This window comes from Bombus vancouverensis, chromosome 3 (assembly GCF_051014615.1).
Source record: "Bombus vancouverensis nearcticus chromosome 3, iyBomVanc1_principal, whole genome shotgun sequence".
Taxonomy (NCBI): Eukaryota; Metazoa; Arthropoda; class Insecta; order Hymenoptera; family Apidae; genus Bombus; species Bombus vancouverensis.
In genome coordinates this window covers 20,284,223-20,304,435 of record NC_134913.1, presented here as the reverse complement: position 1 = coordinate 20,304,435, position 20,213 = coordinate 20,284,223, and the positions used below count along the sequence as shown (strand labels likewise).

The window sequence follows — 20,213 nt, the reverse complement described above, 5'->3', positions numbered from 1 at the left end:
CGCTTGTAGAGAGTTTGCGAAGGAGAGGGAAAAGGTGGAGAACAGGCAGTCCTTCCTGAAATTGCGAAGACAGCAGCAGCTCGAGCATGAACTGTACTGTTACCTGAATTGGATCTGCAAAGCAGGTTAGAAAGTCAACATGCCAGCTACATCGTTTATCGATCTTGCACCCTTTACGGCTAACGTCTTTTTTAGGCTCTAAACTCTCGTAGCTTTTGTCCTTTTTGTATCGGTCATTTTACGCATCGTCTAACGATGGGTCGATCCTTTTTCGTTCGACCGAGTTCGCTTTCGTCTTCTTCGTGTGTTCCACCGTATAGAGAGTAAATATACGTTGTTATTTGTAGAGGAGGTAATACTCGCGGAAGAAAGGACCACGGAAGAGGAGAAGAAGCACATATTAGAAGGTAGGTGGCTGGGTCTCGTTGCGAGTTTCTCCCGGTCGACGAGAACGTTAAGGCGTATCGAGCGAGTGACAGAGGAGAAAAAATGTACGTATGTTTGCAGGAAGGAAAAGAGCCGAGGCGAAAAAGAAGAAGCTTGGCAAGAGCAAAAGCACGGACACGGAGGAAGAGGAAGGTGACGACGACCAGGACGACGGTGAGTTGTATTTTTCCCGCTCGACCTTACTTCTAACGCGACATTATCTTTGATTCCTCTTCGATCGAAGATCGAAACGTCGATAATCTTTGAAACGATTCGGTCTCTAACGAAGGATCTCGCATTGACCTTCGGTAAACCGACCGTCGTTCGTGCGTCGTTCGTAATCGGATGGAAGACGTTAAAGAATATTTTTACGTCTTACGATCATTCCCTGTTCGCATTGGGGAGAGAGCGTCGTTTCGAAACGTTCGCTCGCTTTCTCTTTCATTTCCAAGTCTCCCTCGGCGTTACTTTCTATTTTGCATATTCGTGTTCATCGGCGTTGCAATCGACGCGTTAATAAACCAAAGTCGGATGGTCTCACGAGTAATAAGTTTACTGTCCACGATCGAACGAACGAACGAACGAACGAACGAAGAAGAAAGGCAGAAGTTGGCGCGAGCGAGAATTGCTCGTGGGACGATCTGACGTTCCTTCTGATTTCTGTTTCGCATCCGATAAAGAGCGACACTTTAATTCCCTCGACCACGGCGACGAACATTCTAGACACACGCTATCAGATGCTCCTCTTGTTTCAGTGCCTAAGAAAAAACTGAAAGGTAACTACAACCAGACAGTGTTACGATTCGCAAAGAGCAACGTAAACGAGGCTGTATTCGTAACTTGTTTTCGTATCTGTTTCCTCTGTGTTTTTCCTTTCAAAGGTTCTTTCGTTTCACCTGTGACGCACGCGACCAACCGCATCGGTACTCGCAACACGCACATACGCCCACTCATGTACACACGTAGATCAACGAGATCGCGATCGTTGGAGATTTTTGCACGTGCTGAGCGCGAAACGCGAATTCGAACGTGATTCTGACGACACGTGGACGGGCGAATCGTTTCCGAGACGTATAATCGACTTTACGTCGTTGCATATCTCGCATCTTCGCACCGAAGAATTACCGTCGCGCAGTTAAAGTACATACATATCCATATACGGCAGCGGGAAAAGACAGCGCGACAAAGCGAGCGTAATCATCGTAATTGCGAAGAAACTCAAACGTATGTAGGAGCGAGTCGGGTTCCAGTCGTCTTCGAAATTCTCAACACTCGGAAATTACGACACACTACTCGGTGAATCGAGACGTTTTATCTTCCTTTTTCTAGGAATTGCTTCTGTTGGCTGGTGTAATTGTGTATACTTGTATCTATGTATATTTATACTTAACGATCAGCCTGGGACATTCGCGAGAATCGCCGATACCCGTCGTTCTTTCCGTTCGTTGACGAGTATTTCACGTTTCATCGATATCGATAAAACGACGAGTGGCGAATGTGCCAGGCGAACGTGTATCCACGTGGTCTAGGTACGTCCAGCAGTGGAGGAGTACCGATATCGATGTTTTAGTAGTGTACGGCGAGAAATCTGTTTGACGAAATAGAGCGCCGTAAGAAACTGGTTAAGTGGTAGCGTTCGACATCTAGTCGTAGATTAGCTTCACGCATCGTCGATCACGAATAGATAGAAACAGCCGCTTGTGTTTAGAGTAATCTCTAGAATAGATGTGTCTCTGTCCGCTATATATCCGTCCGCTAAATAATCGAAGAACGAGAGAAAAAAAGGAAAGAGTAAAAGACAAAGATAAACAGGATCTTCCAGACGAACTTGGTAGAACCTATTATCAGCGAGAGTTATGGAAGAAAGTTTCTGGAATCGGATCGCGATATCGAATACATCACCGAGTGCCGACAAACTTCTGGCGTTCTGCGATGCAACATTTTTCCGGGAAGAAATTCGTTGTATCGCATTACGATATATATTATCGGGAAAGCGTTGGTTAAATAAAGCGTTGGTTGGATAAATTCGTTGGAAAAATTACTCGATATCTTTGTTGTAGCAAACAAAAAAAAAAAAAAAAAAAAAAGAAAAAAAAGAAAAAGAAAAAATTGAAAAAGAAAAGACGACAGGCACGAGGAAAATCGGTGGAGCGGTATCGAAGAGATACGAGTATGCTGAAATTATTGTTAAAACGATCGATGTACGGTTTATAGGGTTTTCGAGGGCTTCCTCGACGAAAGAAAAGGGACCTTGCAAGCAGTTTTGGCTGGCCGAGAGAAGATTCAGGTACTGGATACGAAAGTCCGTAAAATCGCAAAAGTTCTACTGGTTCGTCATCGTTCTTGTGTTCTTCAACACCGTCTGCGTAGCCGTGGAGCATTACGGCCAGCCGCAATGGCTGACCGATTTCCTCTGTAAGTAAACAATTCCGGCAGATCCAAACGATCAGTGCAGGGTAATCTTTTCGTCGAGTAGTTAACTCAGCGACAGTGCCGCCAATTACACACTCTCGCTATCTTTAGTACAGTATAATATAGCGTATAGTATAGCGTAGCGTAGCATAGCATAGTATAATATAGCGTATATAGTATAGCGTAGCATATACGGTATAGTATAGTAGAATGTATCATCGTGACGTAATTGGCGCTCATTGCCTCTGAATTAACCAGCAAAAGAATCATTCTGTACGAAAGCAATTTCATTGGTGTCTCCGGTTTGTGAACGGTGTTAAAACGGATGTTGACAGACTTCGCAGAGTTCGTGTTCCTGGCTCTGTTCATGTTGGAGATGTTCATAAAGGTGTACGCGCTCGGTCCTCGCACATACTTCGACTCGAGCTTCAATCGTTTCGACTGCGTGGTCATCTCAGGATCGATCTTCGAAGTGATCTGGTCCGAGGTGAAGTCCGGCTCTTTCGGCCTCTCCGTCCTACGTGCCCTTAGACTCCTGCGAATTTTTAAGGTCACCAAATACTGGAAGAGCCTGAGAAACCTCGTAATATCGCTGCTCAGCTCGATGCGTAGCATCATTTCCCTGCTCTTCCTGCTCTTCCTCTTCATTCTCATATTCGCGCTGCTCGGTATGCAGCTGTTTGGCGGCCAGTTCAACTTCGATTACGGCACGCCGCCCACCAACTTCAACACCTTTCCCATCGCGCTGCTCACTGTCTTCCAAGTAAGTTTCGTTCGACCGCTATCTAACTCGCGTATTTGCTTCGAACGTTCGACTGCGAAGGAAAGAGTTACACGAGACATGGTCTTTCCGTCGGCGCAATCTTTAGACGAAATGTTTGGACGAAAGTAGCTTCGATAGTTGTAGAAAGAGAAACGACGCGTTGTCGGCGATGCCGTTTGTAATTCGGTGTAACTTGGTGCACGCAGATCCTGACCGGAGAAGATTGGAACGAAGTGATGTACCAGGGTATAGAGTCGCAAGGCGGTCACAAGAGGGGCATGATCTACTCGTTGTACTTCATCGTGTTGGTGCTGTTCGGCAACTACACTCTGCTGAACGTATTCTTGGCTATCGCCGTCGACAATCTGGCAAACGCACAGGAGCTGAGCGCCGCCGAGGACGAGGAGGAAGTAGAGGATAAACAGAAACAGGCGCAGGAACTCGAGAAAGAGATCCAATCTCTGCAGAATCCGAAAGACGGTGGCGCGCCCAAGGTAGAAATTTGCCCTCCGAGCCCCAACCAGAATTTGTAAGTGTCCCCTTGGTTTCTACGGAATGTGAAACACGCGGTGCGAACGAATCGCTGCCAACGGTAACTGTTGCCTTTGAATTTCAGCAAAGACGGAAAAGGTGGTAAACAGTCGTCCGAAGAAGAGAAAAAGCAGGATGAAGACGATGACACGGGACCAAAACCAATGCTGCCATACTCCTCCATGTTTATACTGTCCCCTACGAATCCGTAAGTTGACCGTTCCGATAGCCCGTTTAGATCTCTACGATTGGTATGTAAAATACGAAATTCGAAAATTCGTGTTTGACGACAGCGTAAGAAGAGCCGCCCATTGGGTCGTCAACCTGAGGTACTTCGACTTCTTCATAATGGTGGTGATATCTCTGTCGAGTATCGCGTTGGCCGCCGAAGATCCCGTAAAGGAGAACTCGCCGAGGAACGAAATTCTGAATTACTTCGATTACGCGTTCACCGGTGTCTTCACCGTCGAGATGATACTGAAGATCATCGATCTAGGGATTATCCTTCACCCGGGCTCGTATCTGCGCGAGTTCTGGAACATTATGGACGCGGTGGTTGTGATATGCGCCGCGGTTTCGTTCGCCTTCGACATGACCGGTAGTTCGGCTGGACAAAATCTCTCGACGATCAAGTCGTTGAGAGTGCTCCGAGTACTTAGGCCGTTAAAGACGATCAAGAGAGTGCCGAAGCTGAAGGCGGTGTTCGACTGCGTGGTGAACAGTCTTAAAAACGTCATCAACATTCTCATAGTGTATATATTGTTCCAATTCATATTCGCTGTGATCGCGGTGCAGCTTTTCAACGGCAAGTTCTTCTACTGCAACGACGAGAGCAAATATACGGAACAGGATTGCCAGTGAGTATTTCGTTTCTTTTTCCTTTGCCGGCGAAACCGATCGACCAACGTCGTCGAGGTACTGGTCATTTTTATCGTAAACATTGTCCTCGTTTTTTTTTGCGACCGTCCAAATAAATTCTAATCGTTAAATTTCACCATGCTCTCCTCGCTGTGCCTCGCAGGGGTCAATATTTCGTTTTCGAAGAGGGCGCCCTATTGCCAGAGCCAAGGAAACGAGAGTGGCAGTCGCAGTTTTTTCACTACGACAACGTGATGGCCGCGATGCTGACGTTGTTCGCGGTCCAAACTGGCGAGGGTTGGCCACAAATCCTGCAGAATTCGATGGCGGCCACGTACGAGGACAAAGGCCCCATTCAAAATTTTCGTATAGAGATGTCCATTTTCTACATCGTCTACTTCATCGTATTTCCATTCTTCTTCGTCAACATCTTCGTGGCCTTGATTATCATCACTTTCCAGGAGCAGGGAGAGGCTGAATTGCAAGACGGCGAAATCGACAAAAATCAGGTTGGTTGGCTGGACTACCGTTAACCGGATCTCTATGTCAGTCGTATACTAACGAGAGGATGTGCTGGCTCGTCTAACGCTAAGAGAAAAATCGGATACGAAAGCGTGGATCGATCGACGCGGTAGAATCGTCGCGCGTAATCGATTTATTCCTTTCGTTTCCATTCGTTTCAGAAATCTTGCATAGACTTCACGATACAAGCTCGCCCCTTGGAGAGGTACATGCCGAAAGAACGAAACAGCGTAAAGTACAAAATCTGGAGAATAGTGGTATCGACGCCGTTCGAATATTTTATCATGGGTCTCATCGTATTAAACACAGTACTGCTCATGATGAAGGTAAGCGTCAATGATCAGCTGGTTTGCTGCCCCTCTTTCTCTTTCTCTCCGAAAACGTCTCGAAGAGAAGCGTAATTAGATTTTCTTGTGGACGTTACGCGCCTGATAACAGCGATAACGCACGACGGAGAAGACCGAATAACGAACGCCTGAACGAAGCACGCGTTTCGTATCCTTCGTGCGTAGCCGTGTAACTTTACGAACAACGATCGATTCAACGTTTCTTTCCCCTTTCTCTGTACTCGATCTTCTCGGGTTTCGTCGAGTCTCGATCTCGCGTTTGGCAACTTTAACCAATCGAAAAGCAGCCTAACACCGATTCTCGTGGTTTCGAGAGTCGCGAGAACGTATCTATCACTCGTCGTTATCGACAAACGTGCACAATGGAGAGTTCGAGGCAACTGTAAGATATATAACGTTATATCTGTACGAGGACATTGTTGTTCTTGCCTGCCAATTTACTTATTGTTCTCTGTATAATTGTCATCCCTGTACCCACTGATACGTGTACACAGCTGTGTTGAATACTCTTGCGTTTCCCTCTGGAAAACCAAACGCTCCTCCTTCTCTTCTTTCTCCTTCTTTCGTCATTTTGAATCCATTCGGAGCAGACTTTAGTTGAACAATCGCGATTCACCACGTGTCTCGATGCTTTTTACTTTATGCTCTTTCCCGTTCGTTCCAGTATCGGGACACTTTTATTTCCATGCCAGGCATGCGCGAGTGCCTTCGCATCTTCCGGCACGCTGCTCTGTCTCGCTCGTCCATTGAATTTGCAATCGGTTCGAACGACTAAAGCCGATTGGATCTTCCATGGAAGTAGCTACTTTTCGAATATATCGATCTCTTGTAATCGGTCTCTCTCTCTCTCTCTCTCTCTCTCTCTCTCTCTCATCTCGTACAAGCGACCGAATTCGAACGCGTTGAAAGGTAAAGGAAACGTTTCACGGCACTCGCGCTCTGCTCTATCCTATCCTACCACCTACCTCTGTCTCGCGCGTTTATCCTACGTTTCTTTTCGCTTTCCTCCGATATTTTATTTTCCCTTTGTATATCGGTTTTTTCCGTTTCGCTTCTTTTCATTTCGTTCGATTTTCATTACGTTCGGTAAAGTTCTGCGTTCCGCGACCGTTTTGTTTTCTCTGTGCCGTTCTTCTTCTACTCCTTGCTCCTCTTTTTATTGCATGCCCGCTGCTGTGTCCTCGTCTTGATAGTAGACGTACTCGAAGATGCGTGGAAAAACCGATATCGAATATCGATGTGTTCCCACGACCACACACACACACCCACACATACACACACGACGTGCGTTCGACTCGTACGCCTTGACAAGCCCATGTTTGAACTGGTGGCGGGGTTCGAAGCGTTGCACAAGTAACTGGCTTGATTCGATCGAAGATCAACGAGAATAGAAAGTACACGGTCGAAATAACGAGAGAAAACGCTGCGGCATACGACAGCCCTGCACGCCAATCCACGCGCCTTTCTTTACTCTCTCTCTCTCTCTCTCTCTCTCTCTCTCTCTCTCTCTCCTCTGCTCTTTTCGCTATCGTTTTCTCGATTCGTTCGTTTCCTCGAACGCCGGGTCTGTTCGCCTGGCGCGCGCACCACTGTCTTCGCGGTCTTCGCACGAGCTGTCTCTCGCGTTCCAGCGTTACACTCGTTAGAAGGCCGATCGTTGCGAACGCAGAGAGATACGCTTCTTCTCGCCACGGTCGATCGCGATTACGTCGCAGACGCGAGCAAACTCACGCTCTTCGGTGTTGCAGCGCTCGAACAACGCGATCGTAGAAGTTTTAGAGGACGCACGCGACACGTGTACGATGATGCTTAGCGACTCGGCTAGTCGAGTCGATCCACGCGATACAGACATACATCTGCGTATACTTCCGCAGTTACCGAGGTCGAATCCACGCCAAAAGTTCGATCGGGTACACAGCATCGCTCGTTTCCTTTCGACTCCTTTTCGTTTTTGAAAATGCTGCCTGACGATGCGAAACAACATCGACCGATCATTTTCTACACCGTACTGCACATGGTTTTGTGAATGCGAAGCACACACAAGCGACACACGATATTTAAATATCGCGGCCAAGAGAAACGAGATCGTCGTTCTTCCGTGACATTCTCGTCGGTGCGTCGTCGACTCTTTCGAGTTGGACGATCGTCGACGAAAGTCGAGGGAAGAAACAACGAGGCTGGATCTCTTTGCCCGAAGGCACGTATTTGTTCCCGACACGTTCCGCAGCACGTATCGCACACAAGATGTCACATCCGTTGTTCGTTACACACGTACTTACAAAACTGCGTGTCGCATGCTGGCTGCTCGCAAGCGAATCCAACTCGACTGGACTGTGTGTCGAGCGAACCAACCAACACGAGGTCTACCGAATGTGTGTGTGTGTGTTTGTTCCAATACCAAAGAAAAAGACACGTTTCTTGCACGGGGCGCCCGCACGATTCGATCCTTCCAATCCCCTCCTCGAAATCGAACAGACGAAAAAGAGGAAAGAAAGATTATTTTAGTACCTCGAGCGAACCGATCCTTTTCGTACACCGTCCGTCCCCTTTCCTTCCACGAACCACCGTTATTTTTTTCTTTCGATCGTGCCTTAGCTCGCTCTCCATATCTTAATTCCTTTCGGTTCGTCGTTTCGTTTCCTTTCGTCGTTTTTCTTTTCGCCGACTTACGATTCGTTCTTCCTCTAGTTTCTCACGACTCTCTGACTCTCTCTTCCAGCACACCAAACTCTCGTATCGCTCCACTCTAGAAACAAATCCTAACGCGAACGACCGAGAGATACCGTTTTTTTTGTAGTCTTTTCGTAAGTTCCTACTTTGTCGAAAACGCGGAATCGTTTGCCTGTATTTGCTATTAATTCGGACATCGATAACCAAGACAATTCGCATCGTTTCAAAGCCGCGAATTCTATGAAATAACGCGATCGTTGCAAAGTTTACGATCAGCGTCGTAGAGCCGCGGTTTCGTCCCCTCGGTCGTTGCGTCTCGTCAAACGCGATCGATCATCGTCGGAGCTCTCGATGTGCGATTGATCGCCAGGATATCGCGCAATCGGTACGAAGATCCAATTTTTCCACGTAATTTCATTCTAGAAGACGGGAAGATCGCCGTGTCGCGACATCCAGTTTGTACCGGCATGGTCATGTGCGCAAGTTAGCTCCACGCTTGATACGGTACCGCCCGCCTAAAGCCACCCCCGCCCCCCTCACTTTACCGTTATAAAAGAGGAAACAATCCCTTTAATGTCACCGTTACCGTACACACCCTGTACGGTCGTACAGATACACGTATCTAGGTTAACGCTAATATTATACGCCTATGTGTCTCCCTTTTTCTGTCGACTGGAAAGTCCCTCGCTATACATATATATCTATATCTATATATCCATATATATACGTATACATATCTATATATATATATGTGTATATATATATATACATATATACACACGTCTTTTATATATTTGTAATACCGTGTCACACCGGGGGAACCGTCCAACGATACGCGACGCTTCGATCGTCGTCGCGATATCCTAAGCCAGAGGATGCTAAATTTATCAACGCGCTAAACTTGGAACGAGTCGATTTCCAGCACGTTCAACGATTCTTCCTCGACTTTACGGCAAAATACGTGCACGTACGTCGTCCGTAGATGGTGTTCGGCAAGCGTGTCGATGGACGGATCGCTTGATCATCGAGAAGAGCCCTTGCCCTTTCTCCGATTCTCGGTGTTTTGCCGTTGCTGCTGGTTTCCGGGAGACACGGAGAAAGACGAGAAACGGCGAAAGGGGGGAATCGCGGTGGTTATAGAAGCGTCGATTCCCACCGTGTGGCTCGTGGTCGGAATACGCGGCAATTCATAGGCTTGTACGTCCGTTTGTCTGTCTCTCTCGGCCGTGTGTTTGTCAGTGTATGCATTGCAGTTCCATCGGCAAAGCGACGCGTACAAGAACGCGCTGAAGTACATGAACATGTGCTTCACGGGGATGTTCACCGTCGAGTGCATACTGAAGATCGCCGCATTCGGCGTCAGGGTAAGCTCCACTATACCAACAAATCCCACCTCCCCTCATCGAACAGATTATCGAAAGAACGTACTCGCTTAGAGTAGCCAGCTCGAGCGTGCGATCACGCTTCGAGCGGCATTTTCCTCGAAAAATGATGTCTGCGACTTTGTCTTCGTCGTATTCGTCGTTCCGCGCCGATAATGTTTGCACGATTAAAAAAAAAAAAAAAAGAAATCCATTTAGCAACGACTTTAGAGTTACCAAATTTGAGAAGACGATCGCAGAATCAGTTTTCGAAGTAGACTGGTAAGTTTCGCTTGTTAGAGTGCAATTAGAGCTCTTTTTTTTTTCTTGGAAGAATAGGTAGTATCTTGTCTACTCGAGTACTCGAAAATATCCGTGTATCGCAAGGATACGTGTATGTACGAGTGTAGTAGATCGCTACTTATTGTTGGAGAACCTTTCGTGTCCAGAGCCGAACAGACGCTAAACGTCCGTAGCACACGCGCGTCTTTTATCGATCTTTTGTTCGATTCGAAACGGTTGTCCGTTTACGTGGAAACTTACGTACTTTTGCCTGCTTCGTCGATATCGAGAATCGGTAGATCGCAGCGGATGCTCCGGCTCTGAACACCGATCGAACGCGTTGCGCGTTCGTGTACACGCATTCTCTTGTTGTACGAGGATCGTGGAATCGAGAAATATGGAAGAAAAGTTCGTGGAACGTTTGTCTTCGAAATTTTTCGATCCGCGGTCTTCGTCGATTCGACGCTCTCAGAATCATCGAACACGAAACATCGAAATAGAATTTTCCAAAATCCGTAGTGTCTGTAGATGCAATTGTACGCGTAACGAGAACGGAAAACGCGTTTAACCGCGAGTTGTTTCGAAAACAAGACGTGAAACGTTAGTTTCGAAACTGAACCGCATCTACGTCGCGTCGTACCTCGCTGTTAAACGCGTCCTCGAAATACCGCTATGAAAGGTAGTTTATAAAACATACACGCAACCCACATACACGCAACACCACACTACACGACACACTAGCGTTTCACATTGGCCGGTATTCAGACACGAAGATACAAAAATCATAACGATCACGTCAATTTGTTCTTTCGTTCATATCTCTCACTCTCTCTCTCTCTCTCTCTCACACACACATACACTCTCTCTCTTTCTCTCTCTCTCTCTCTCTCTCTATTCTTTTTTCGGCTCGTTGTTTTAATTTTTCGACCAAACTTTTCCCACGAGATACTACGTCGAACGGAGGGGACCGCCTCGAGGAAGTAAATCCGGCTAGCACGCACGATGAACGTAACTCTAAAGCTCCCCGTATGCTCATTGCCTGGTTGCATCCGCACGTAATCACCGCACGTTGATGTATTTTTTTATTCTCGCATGCGTGCACCGTTGCTTGGACTCGAAGCATCGATTTCTCTCGATCGTCGTTCTTCGCTAGTTATCGTCCACCGAGATAAAAGCGAGACGATAAAATCGACGAAGGTAGTACGCGGACGATCGCGTCTAAAATCGATGTTCGACGTCGAACGGTGTCTCTGTTGTTTGCAAAGATTGCGTGTTATGGGCCAACGACGGATATCACTGTCACGATCGCCGCTTCGTCGAGATACGATCGTGAACGACAGTACCGAACGAACGTCGGTACGTTCCGAGTTTCGATACGCGTCGGTGGAGTCACGAAACGGTAAAACGAAGTACAAACTCGTACTCGTTCGTGAAACTCCGTTGGCGATGGAACGCGACGTAACGTTCGGTGCTTCGACATGGAACGGTCGATTTCAAAGTATAACGAGAAGAACGGAAGGCTCGACGACTGTCACCGATTTCCGCCACACGCATGCCGTTTTACCACCACCGGGAACGACCAGCTACGGGTTCTACGCACACCCATCGCACACACAGTTACACACACGTACACCAAATGGGTCGTTTCGGGTGCGCCGATGAAGCGCGCGGGAACGATCGGTTACTTGGAAAGATCGCTCTGTCGAAGATTGGTTAGACTTGCTCGAATACTTTGGGGAGGCGAAAATAAGAGGATAGGTCGATCGAACGGTTGTTCGATCGAAAGAGGGAGCCGCCGGTTCCCGTTTATCGCAAAGGGATTACTTCGATCTTGCGAAAATTGCTTGCCGCGCGAGCCACAGTCGCGAGTATCGAAATTTCCTCGCGTTTCTCTCCTCTTTATCGCTAGAAGCTGTCGCGCCGATGTATCTGTGATACGAGAGCGCGGTAAAAAGTGGCAGAAATGTAGAAAAGAGTCGATGGTGATATCGAAGTAACCCCGTTGCGAGCCAACTTCGAACCTCGACGAACGAATCGAGCAAACTTTCTTTCGTTCGAGGTTTCAATTTCTCTCTCTCTGTTCTTTCTCTTTCTTGTTCTTTTTCTTTTCGTACGACTGCTTACGAGCGAGAAACGAATGGGAAGCATCTCGCGCGGAGAAAGAGAATTTGCTCGAGTCGTCGAACGACGAAGGAAAACGGAAGAGTAAAACGGCTGGGGGTTTGATACGAGGTAAACGACGAGAGTAAGGAAAATCGAACCGATACGAGTAGAAAATGTACGCGAATTATTGGCAAACACGGCGTGACTGTGTGTAGCCCGTCTGGAAAGTTGACGAGAAGTTGCGTGAAATCGAGTTTAACGAACGGAAGACTCGCGACGTAGAAAAGAATCGTAGTGGGGAAATAAAGAAAAAAAAAAAAAAAAAAGAAAAAAAAGACGGGCAACGATACAAAATCTAGGCTTGTGTTACGTCTGTGTGTTGGGTGTATTTTATAGTATCACGAGGCGCCGCCAAAACTTGTGGACGCCTTGACCATCGTGAACTTCGCCGTCACATTCCTTTTCCTCATTGAGTGCATCCTCAAACTCGTCGCCTTCGGATACAAGGTATAGAAAAATCCTCTTAATCACTAACTCCACCAATTTCAATCACACGCAACTATATATTTCTATAGCCTATACAGTGTTACCACATTTTTTACTTTTTTTTTTTTTTTTTTTTTTTTTTACGTAAATCTCTTCTTCGAATCTGTTCGCTGTACCGAACTTGGTACCAGCCTGCGCGTTATCGACATCGCGCGAGGGAAATTCAAACGCCGGTAACTGGCGAGAGGATTAAGCGTTCGCGTGGCCGCGATTTGGAGATCGAACGATCGTCGTCGATCGAGAAACGTACGTAAAACGAAATGTACGACTAGCGCCAGAAAAGAGGAATATATCGAGCGTGTATCGTATCGAGGAGCGATCGAAACGTTGAAATTCAAGCGAGAGGACCGTGTGTGGCTTTCTCGAGTCGGTCTGTCCGCGTAATTCGATCGACGCGGTGACAAGTAGACAGTTTTGTGAACGTAAGATCCCCCCTGTTGTTTGATCTGTTTCAGAGTTACGATGCAAGTGCGATCGAAACGTGTACCGATTAACTTCGAGCGGTACTCGTAAAAATGGGGGGAACGAGTATTAATAATTGGTCTCCCACTGTGGTGAAATACTGCGAAATGCTCGTAGAAAAAAACCTTATCCGTGTGCGTAGCGGTCGATACTGCCGCGGCGAAGAAGCGACCGACCGAGATAAAACTAAAGTATTTACCTCGTCAGCGAATGACCAGTAGAATGTTTTTCGTTGGTTTTTATCGACCATACTCGACTTGCCGTACGCTTGCCGTAAAGTTTAGTCGCTTTGTAATTTCTCCCACCTTCCTGCTGTTTTTACGCGTACTGTTCGCAAACGGTCGTGAAACGAAACAAAGTTCGTCGGTATACCTTTGAATCGCCCTGTATTTAGAAGTAAAAGCTAGAGGTAAACTGTAACTGGCGATAGTACCGAGAAGCTGCGATAGAGTTGAGATTGTTACGCTGATTAATCTCTACTACTGGCTTGCGTATATTTTTCTACCATTAGACGAAAGTGACCTCTTTCCTGGCCCCCGGGAAAAGGTGGAAAAAGTAGAGCTTCTCGCGATAGAACCGCGTCTCTATCTCTCTCTAGTTTGCTTGCTATTATACCTATTACGGCATGCTCCCGTAGTAGATACATCTTTAGAAGAGATCCCGTCACTTATAGTTCAGCCGATCATCGATCACCGAACCGTGCGACTCGGCTATCTCGTAATCGCCTAAAGACCCTCTCAGCCAAGTCTCTTCATCTTGTCACACAACACTGTAACTACGAGCGAGAAGAAATTGGAGAGATATCGTTAGATTATTTCTTTTCGATGTTTTATCTCTTAGCCGACGACGCGTTGTAGCCAACCGTACGACTCTCTATCGCATCTATCTACCGACGAACGATACCTTTTTTTGTTTTACGTACACGACGTTACTACGGTATCGGGTTACATCGACCGCTTTCGTCGACTACGCGCATACGACAGACCACTTTTTTTTCCCTATTTCTTTGACCGACGTATCGTTCCAAAGCACAGCTCTGTTGTGTATTTACCTCTGAAACCGACATTCACACCCGTGAAAATGTGCGTAGCGATGCACACGTGCGCATACACGAGTACACACACAGCTACACACAGAAGCACACTAGAATACACTAGGAGACACGAAGGACGAACGAATGGAAAGGTCGGTCCCGTTGTCGCGGGTCCGAGCTTCCTTCTTTTTCTTTTTCCAACCGAGTTTTGGTAGTTTTTTTAGCGCTAGTTTCGCGAACCATTTACACACTTGCAAACCGTCTCCGAGTTTCTTCCAACGTTCTACTCGTTGGAAATCCGATTACCGGTTCTCACGGAGAAGAGAACAAAAAGACGAAGACGCGGACGAACGAAGATCGTTTGGCGAGCGAAAATGGGTAAATAGGTTGGAAGAAGCTTGGACGCGAAAGGATAGGCAAGATCGATAGCGCGATGGTTTCTAATCGATTTCTTCTTTGATCCCCCGCGAACAGAATTTCTTCAAGGATGCCTGGAACATGTTCGACTTCGTCACGGTGATCGGCAGCATCGTGGACGCCCTCGTGATCGAGTTCGGGGTACGTAGAGCTTCGGCGAGAATGGCCGTTTAAAGTCGCTGAGTCGAGTAAATGTTCAGAGTGAAGTAGTTTTACGAAAGGAGAAGTAGAATGTCCAGGCGTTTGATTTACCTAACGAGAAACCCGATTATACGGAACCTTTCGTTCCCGTCCTCTTAACTGTGTTCTCGATCCCCAATGTTTGCTTGACTGTACATTATCGAGTGTTGTCTTTCCTTTAACCCTTTTGCTGCTTCTTTAGTTTCAGCAAAGTGTACAAATATAATAACACGTTAGCAGGTAAAATCAACGATTTTATTCGAGCCCCTACAATCTCATGTATCTGCGTAGCTTTATGCTGCATTCATACGCTACACATGCACACTGTACATTGTCACACCTGTACGTTATCACACCTGTACGTTATACGATTACCAGGATTACACACGTATACGCAGTATACATGTACGTTACGATGTCAGAGTGGCCTTTCGAAGGGAGGAAACGCTTTCGAAGATAAATCATTTGCAACGACGGTCGACGGTCGAAAGAAAAGAAAAGGAAAGAAGAGAAGGGAGAAGATGTTGTTTTTCGAGAAAGCTTCGCCAGCGTTTTCCTTCGAAAGATTCGTTCTTGTTCACTGCGTATAGTAAAGACGACGTTCTTTCGAACGATCAACGTAAATACAGCACTATCCATCAAGTATTTCTTTACTCCTCTGTAGTAGAAGTGTATTTACCAAGACCCGAAGTAACATCGTGCTATACTTCCACATGCCGTAATTATAATCCAGTAAAAGCGTCAGACACATAGTTGAGCGTCGATGCCACATCGAGGCTGTCGAGTCGAGATCTCCCTTAAATGCTTGCACTCCCAGTAGGTTTGCTGAATCGACAACGATTAACGTGATATTTTGGCTGAAACTTACTTTTAGATATCGAGGTAAGCCAAAGCCATACATACCTTTGTCCACCAAGCTTCGCGTAAACGACAGTTGTTACAAGCGTCAGTCTCAGTGGCCGCCAGACTAAGCTTCGTTTATATCTATATGTATATATATATTTATACATATATACATATACATACATACAAACATGCATACATACATACATACGTACATACATACATACATACATACATACATACATACATACATACAAACATGCATACATACATACGTACATACATACATACATGTAAATCTCCGCTAGTTTGTTCTATATTCGCATATTAAGAGATCAGTGTGCATACCGTCCGGTCGATCCAATAATCTTGCAATATCGTGTATTTTTGTACTAGGAGCGGTTTTCGAGTATGCCCAGTGGCGGCCAACTAGGCGAAAAAAAGGTATAACTTTCGTCACATTTACACCCACAGACGTAAGTTGTCGCCGGTTATACGTTTAAGAAACTTCGTTCGATCGATGTATCGAAGACGGAATACGTAATTACACGTACGAACGATTCTTTGTTATCCCGAAGAACGAACGATCACGGTTGCTCGTTCGTTGCACGTATAAATTATACGATACAACGAACGATAGAACGCATAAACATTCTCGAGATCCTTCTTACTACTGCACACGACATATACTCAACGCGAGTACACAGGGCAGCAGCACACGAGAACAAACCAACCTCGAATGGCATATGGATGCGGTATTAACGCGCGAATCGAATCTTTCACCTTGCTTCACCGTGCATTCGTCGCTCGATAACAGAGGCTTGACTGCGGCAAATGGGTTTAACGAACGACCTACCGAACACTCTCGTACACCAATCCGCGTGATTCTAACGCTTTAACGAAAACACGTCTCGCGTTAAAATCACGTTCCGATAAATAAATATTTCGATGCCCGGAAGGCACGTCGGAGCGAAAGCGCCGCAAGATCCCGCAGATTCCTTCGTAGCTTCGTTCGCGCATCGAAACGGTGTCGAAGGCGGCGTCTAACTGCGTTTAAACGCGTTTGAACGGGTTTGAAGCAGGCCAACGACACTGTGCACGTTGCACGCGCGAAGCCTTCCTCTTATCGCGATAAGGAGCCGGCATCTTTGGGGATTAAGTGCAATTTCCTGTGTCCTCCGCAGGAGAACTTCATCAACGTCGGCTTCCTGAGACTGTTTCGCGCCGCCAGGCTGATCAAACTACTCAGACAGGGCTACACGATACGAATTTTACTCTGGACCTTTGTACAATCCTTCAAAGTAAGTGGACGTCGAATGTTCTTATTCGATCGAATCGATTTAATTCTAAACTTATTGCAGGCTCTGCCTTACGTTTGTCTTCTCATAGCGATGTTGTTTTTCATCTACGCGATCATCGGTATGCAGGTACGTACGTTCCCGTCGGAGAAATTACTTCGATGTTCGTTACACGCTCGTCAGCAGTTTTCTAATTTCGTCTTTGATATCACGGACACGACCGTCGAGTCGTACCGAGAGTTTCCAATGCGCGACAATTCGAAAAGTCGACATCGGAGACGGCTCGGTCGGGAACAGGGCGAGTCATGCTATTTACAGGAACAGAATGTTAAACGATACTCGGTCGTGAGTGGGACCATTAGTGACCATGAAATTCCGTTGTCAGGTCTTTGGAAATATATCGAACGATCCAGGAACAGCGATCGATGATCACAACAACTTTCAGTCCTTCTTCGCTGGTCTTATGTTGCTTTTTCGGTGAGTCGAGCAGCTAAACGGAGCAAGTTCCAAGTTGGGTTAAAGTGAACTTTTGTCCACGAGAAAGCTACCGATCGGTCACGCGTTTATCTGGTTTGCCTCGTGAAAGAATCCCGCGTTTCTGCGAAAGAGCAGCGTGTAAAACGTACAGAGTCCGTAAGACGAGCGAAAACAGCCAAAAAACACGAACGATCGGTAGCGACTGACCATTATGGTAGAGTACTGGGCTGTTGGCATGAGGTTTAACAAAAGTAAGCTGCTCGACGTGTCAATCTCTGTTGTAATCGAACCCTGCAATTAGATTTCCCCTAGACAGTTGTTCCATAGAGATGCTTGCCCTAGTTTATTCAAGTTGATCAAGTTATAGCGATGTTTAAGAGAGAGAGAGAGAGAGAGAGAGAGAGAGAGAGAGAGGGAATCTCTGCAAAATTGAATTTTATAAAAAAATTGGTGAACGAAATTCTCTCTGTCTCTCTCTCACACACACACACACTCTCTCTCTCTCTCTCTCTCTCTCTCTCTCTCTTTCTCGAGGGTATCGCGGTGTCAAGACGAAGAAGAGAGTTAAAAAGACCGTAGATCGTAATTAATGTGGTGGATGCGTATTGTTAGAGAGTAGATCGACGCTATCGCTGTGTACACTGGTTAATCGTAACGTGAAATCGTCGTAGAAACTAAAGAACGTGTACGATCACTTGGTCACTCGGCGAGTGTCGAACGACGAACGTGTCAATTTCGCGGTGCGTTAAAGTTAAATCGAATCGAATCGATCGGAAGGAAAAACGTTGCTAATACCGTGCTGGCCCTTTGGCCACGGTCTTTTTCTTTCTGTCGGACTCAGGTATTCGGTAACATCGCGCTGGATGCTGATAGTTCTATTACCAAGCACAACAATTTCCAAAGCTTCATTCAAGGTCTGATGTTGCTTTTTCGGTAAGTAACACGTCACAAACTACGATTAAAGAAATACAAAAATGAAACCAGCTACTTACGTTTCGTTCCCTTTGTATTTATTTTTCTTTTCTGTCGTTTTATATTTTCGTCGGTGTTTCGTTTGTTTGCGAAAAGAGCACTGCGCTGAAACTTAAACACACGCAAATTTCAAAGTCAGAGGAACTTGAATTCTCGAGGAACTTAATTCTCGTTGGACGATGTTTCGGAGAATAAGAAAGAAAGAAAGAAAGATATGCGTATAAGGATCGAGGTGATTACTTTTACGTTCTATCGGTTCAATTAACTAACACACTAAACACGAACAGGCTGAACTACGCCTATTTCGTACAACTTCAAACTGACACTGTAGTAGAGCAGTCGAGTAGAGAATTGAGTTACTAAAACCAGTATTCGCTTTTGGTGTTGCATCTAATTACGAGGAAACCAGAGTTCTATGCATGAACCGTCTTCTCAGTGATATATTCGATAGATTCGATATATGACGTATCGAAACACTCGTGTAACTCGAGTCTAACGTTAAACGTTTGTAGTTTGATACCGATAAAGTGGAAATATTTACAAAAGTTCCCGTTGACGACGTATCGTATGCTTCGAGTTGAGTAATTTGCATGCAAGTTCCGATCGACGAATTCTGAAATTCCATTATCCACTTCCATTTAACGGCGATCTCCCAACGAGAAAGACATAGAAACGGAAGCAAGACGAATTTCACGAGTCGTCGATTACAGCACAAATGTCTATCAACTTTCGATGGCTATAGCTTTCAAATTGTAGTATAGAGGTTCGACGAAGAGACGCCGTCGTCTTCGAATTTCCGATTTTGACGAAAGTTTGTCGATGTAACCTCGTAAAAATTCCAAGCTTTCGAAACGTTTCGCCCCATCGTTCTCATCGTTCTCATCGTTCGCGATATTTATCGCGAGTATTGCCAGCAATTATCGTTGAAAATTGTACGCGTGCCAAAAGTTTCGTAAAAGTCGGACATTCGAAGATAGGAATCTCTCGTTAAAAACGATTTATTCGCGAGAAGCGATTGAAACGTGAATTATTATCAGGTGTGCGACTGGCGAGGCATGGCCGAATATCATGCTGTCCTGCGTGAAAGGTCGTCCGTGCGACGTGAAGGCCGGAAAGCAAGAACCTGGTGGCTGTGGCTCGAACATCGCGTACGCCTACTTCGTCTCGTTCATCTTCTTCTGTTCGTTCCTAATGCTGAATCTCTTCGTTGCCGTCATTATGGATAATTTCGATTATTTAACGAGAGACTCGTCGATCCTGGGCGCTCATCACTTGGACGAGTTCGTTCGGATCTGGGCCGAATACGATCCAAACGCAACGGGCAAGATTCATTACACCGAGATGTACGACATGCTGAAGAACATGGATCCACCGTTGGGGTTTGGTAACAAATGTCCAAACAGGCTTGCCTATAAGAAGCTCATCAGGATGAACATGCCGGTGGACGTCGACTTGAAGGTGAACTTCACTACCACTCTGTTCGCCTTGATTCGCGAGAATCTCAATATCAAAGTGAGAAGGGGTGAGTGTTATCATCGGCTTCGTTGATAAGCGTTAATAAGCCTTATTAACGTCGGTGTCGCGTTGGGTGATCGAGCGATTCGCAAAATTGAAATTTCGTCATGTCGATCGACTTTAATTTGTATTGCGAATTTTAGCAAACTATCGCAATCGCTTTCGTATCACCGAACGATACCGATGTAGGCTCGA

At 46.1% G+C, this 20,213-nt stretch overlaps 1 protein-coding gene across 9 annotated transcripts in view; it reads left to right on the top strand.

Annotated features, from left to right (window-relative positions):
• cac (calcium voltage-gated channel subunit cacophony) overlaps positions 1 to 20,213 on the top strand; it is a 40,369-nt gene that overhangs the window by 8,355 nt on the left and 11,801 nt on the right. For 6 of the 9 annotated variants that reach the window (XM_033328261.2, XM_033328257.2, XM_033328254.2 and 3 more), the window contains exons 6-22: positions 10 to 125; positions 348 to 407; positions 508 to 600; positions 2,641 to 2,841; positions 3,174 to 3,601; positions 3,808 to 4,130; positions 4,218 to 4,340; positions 4,426 to 4,989; positions 5,154 to 5,499; positions 5,674 to 5,838; positions 9,783 to 9,893; positions 14,791 to 14,874; positions 16,153 to 16,200; positions 16,941 to 17,057; positions 17,118 to 17,183; positions 18,373 to 18,464; positions 19,541 to 20,025. In XM_033328261.2, the coding sequence (XP_033184152.2) occupies positions 10 to 125; positions 348 to 407; positions 508 to 600; positions 2,641 to 2,841; positions 3,174 to 3,601; positions 3,808 to 4,130; positions 4,218 to 4,340; positions 4,426 to 4,989; positions 5,154 to 5,499; positions 5,674 to 5,838; positions 9,783 to 9,893; positions 14,791 to 14,874; positions 16,153 to 16,200; positions 16,941 to 17,057; positions 17,118 to 17,183; positions 18,373 to 18,464; positions 19,541 to 20,025 (3,422 nt within the window). Of the gene's footprint in view, positions 1 to 9; positions 126 to 347; positions 408 to 507; positions 601 to 2,640; positions 2,842 to 3,173; positions 3,602 to 3,807; positions 4,131 to 4,217; positions 4,341 to 4,425; positions 4,990 to 5,153; positions 5,500 to 5,673; positions 5,839 to 9,782; positions 9,894 to 12,671; positions 12,783 to 14,790; positions 14,875 to 16,152; positions 16,201 to 16,940; positions 17,058 to 17,117; positions 17,184 to 18,372; positions 18,465 to 19,540; positions 20,026 to 20,213 lie in introns of all 9 variants that reach the window. The other 3 variants (XM_033328258.2, XM_033328245.2, XM_076617297.1) reach the window with 2 other exon arrangements.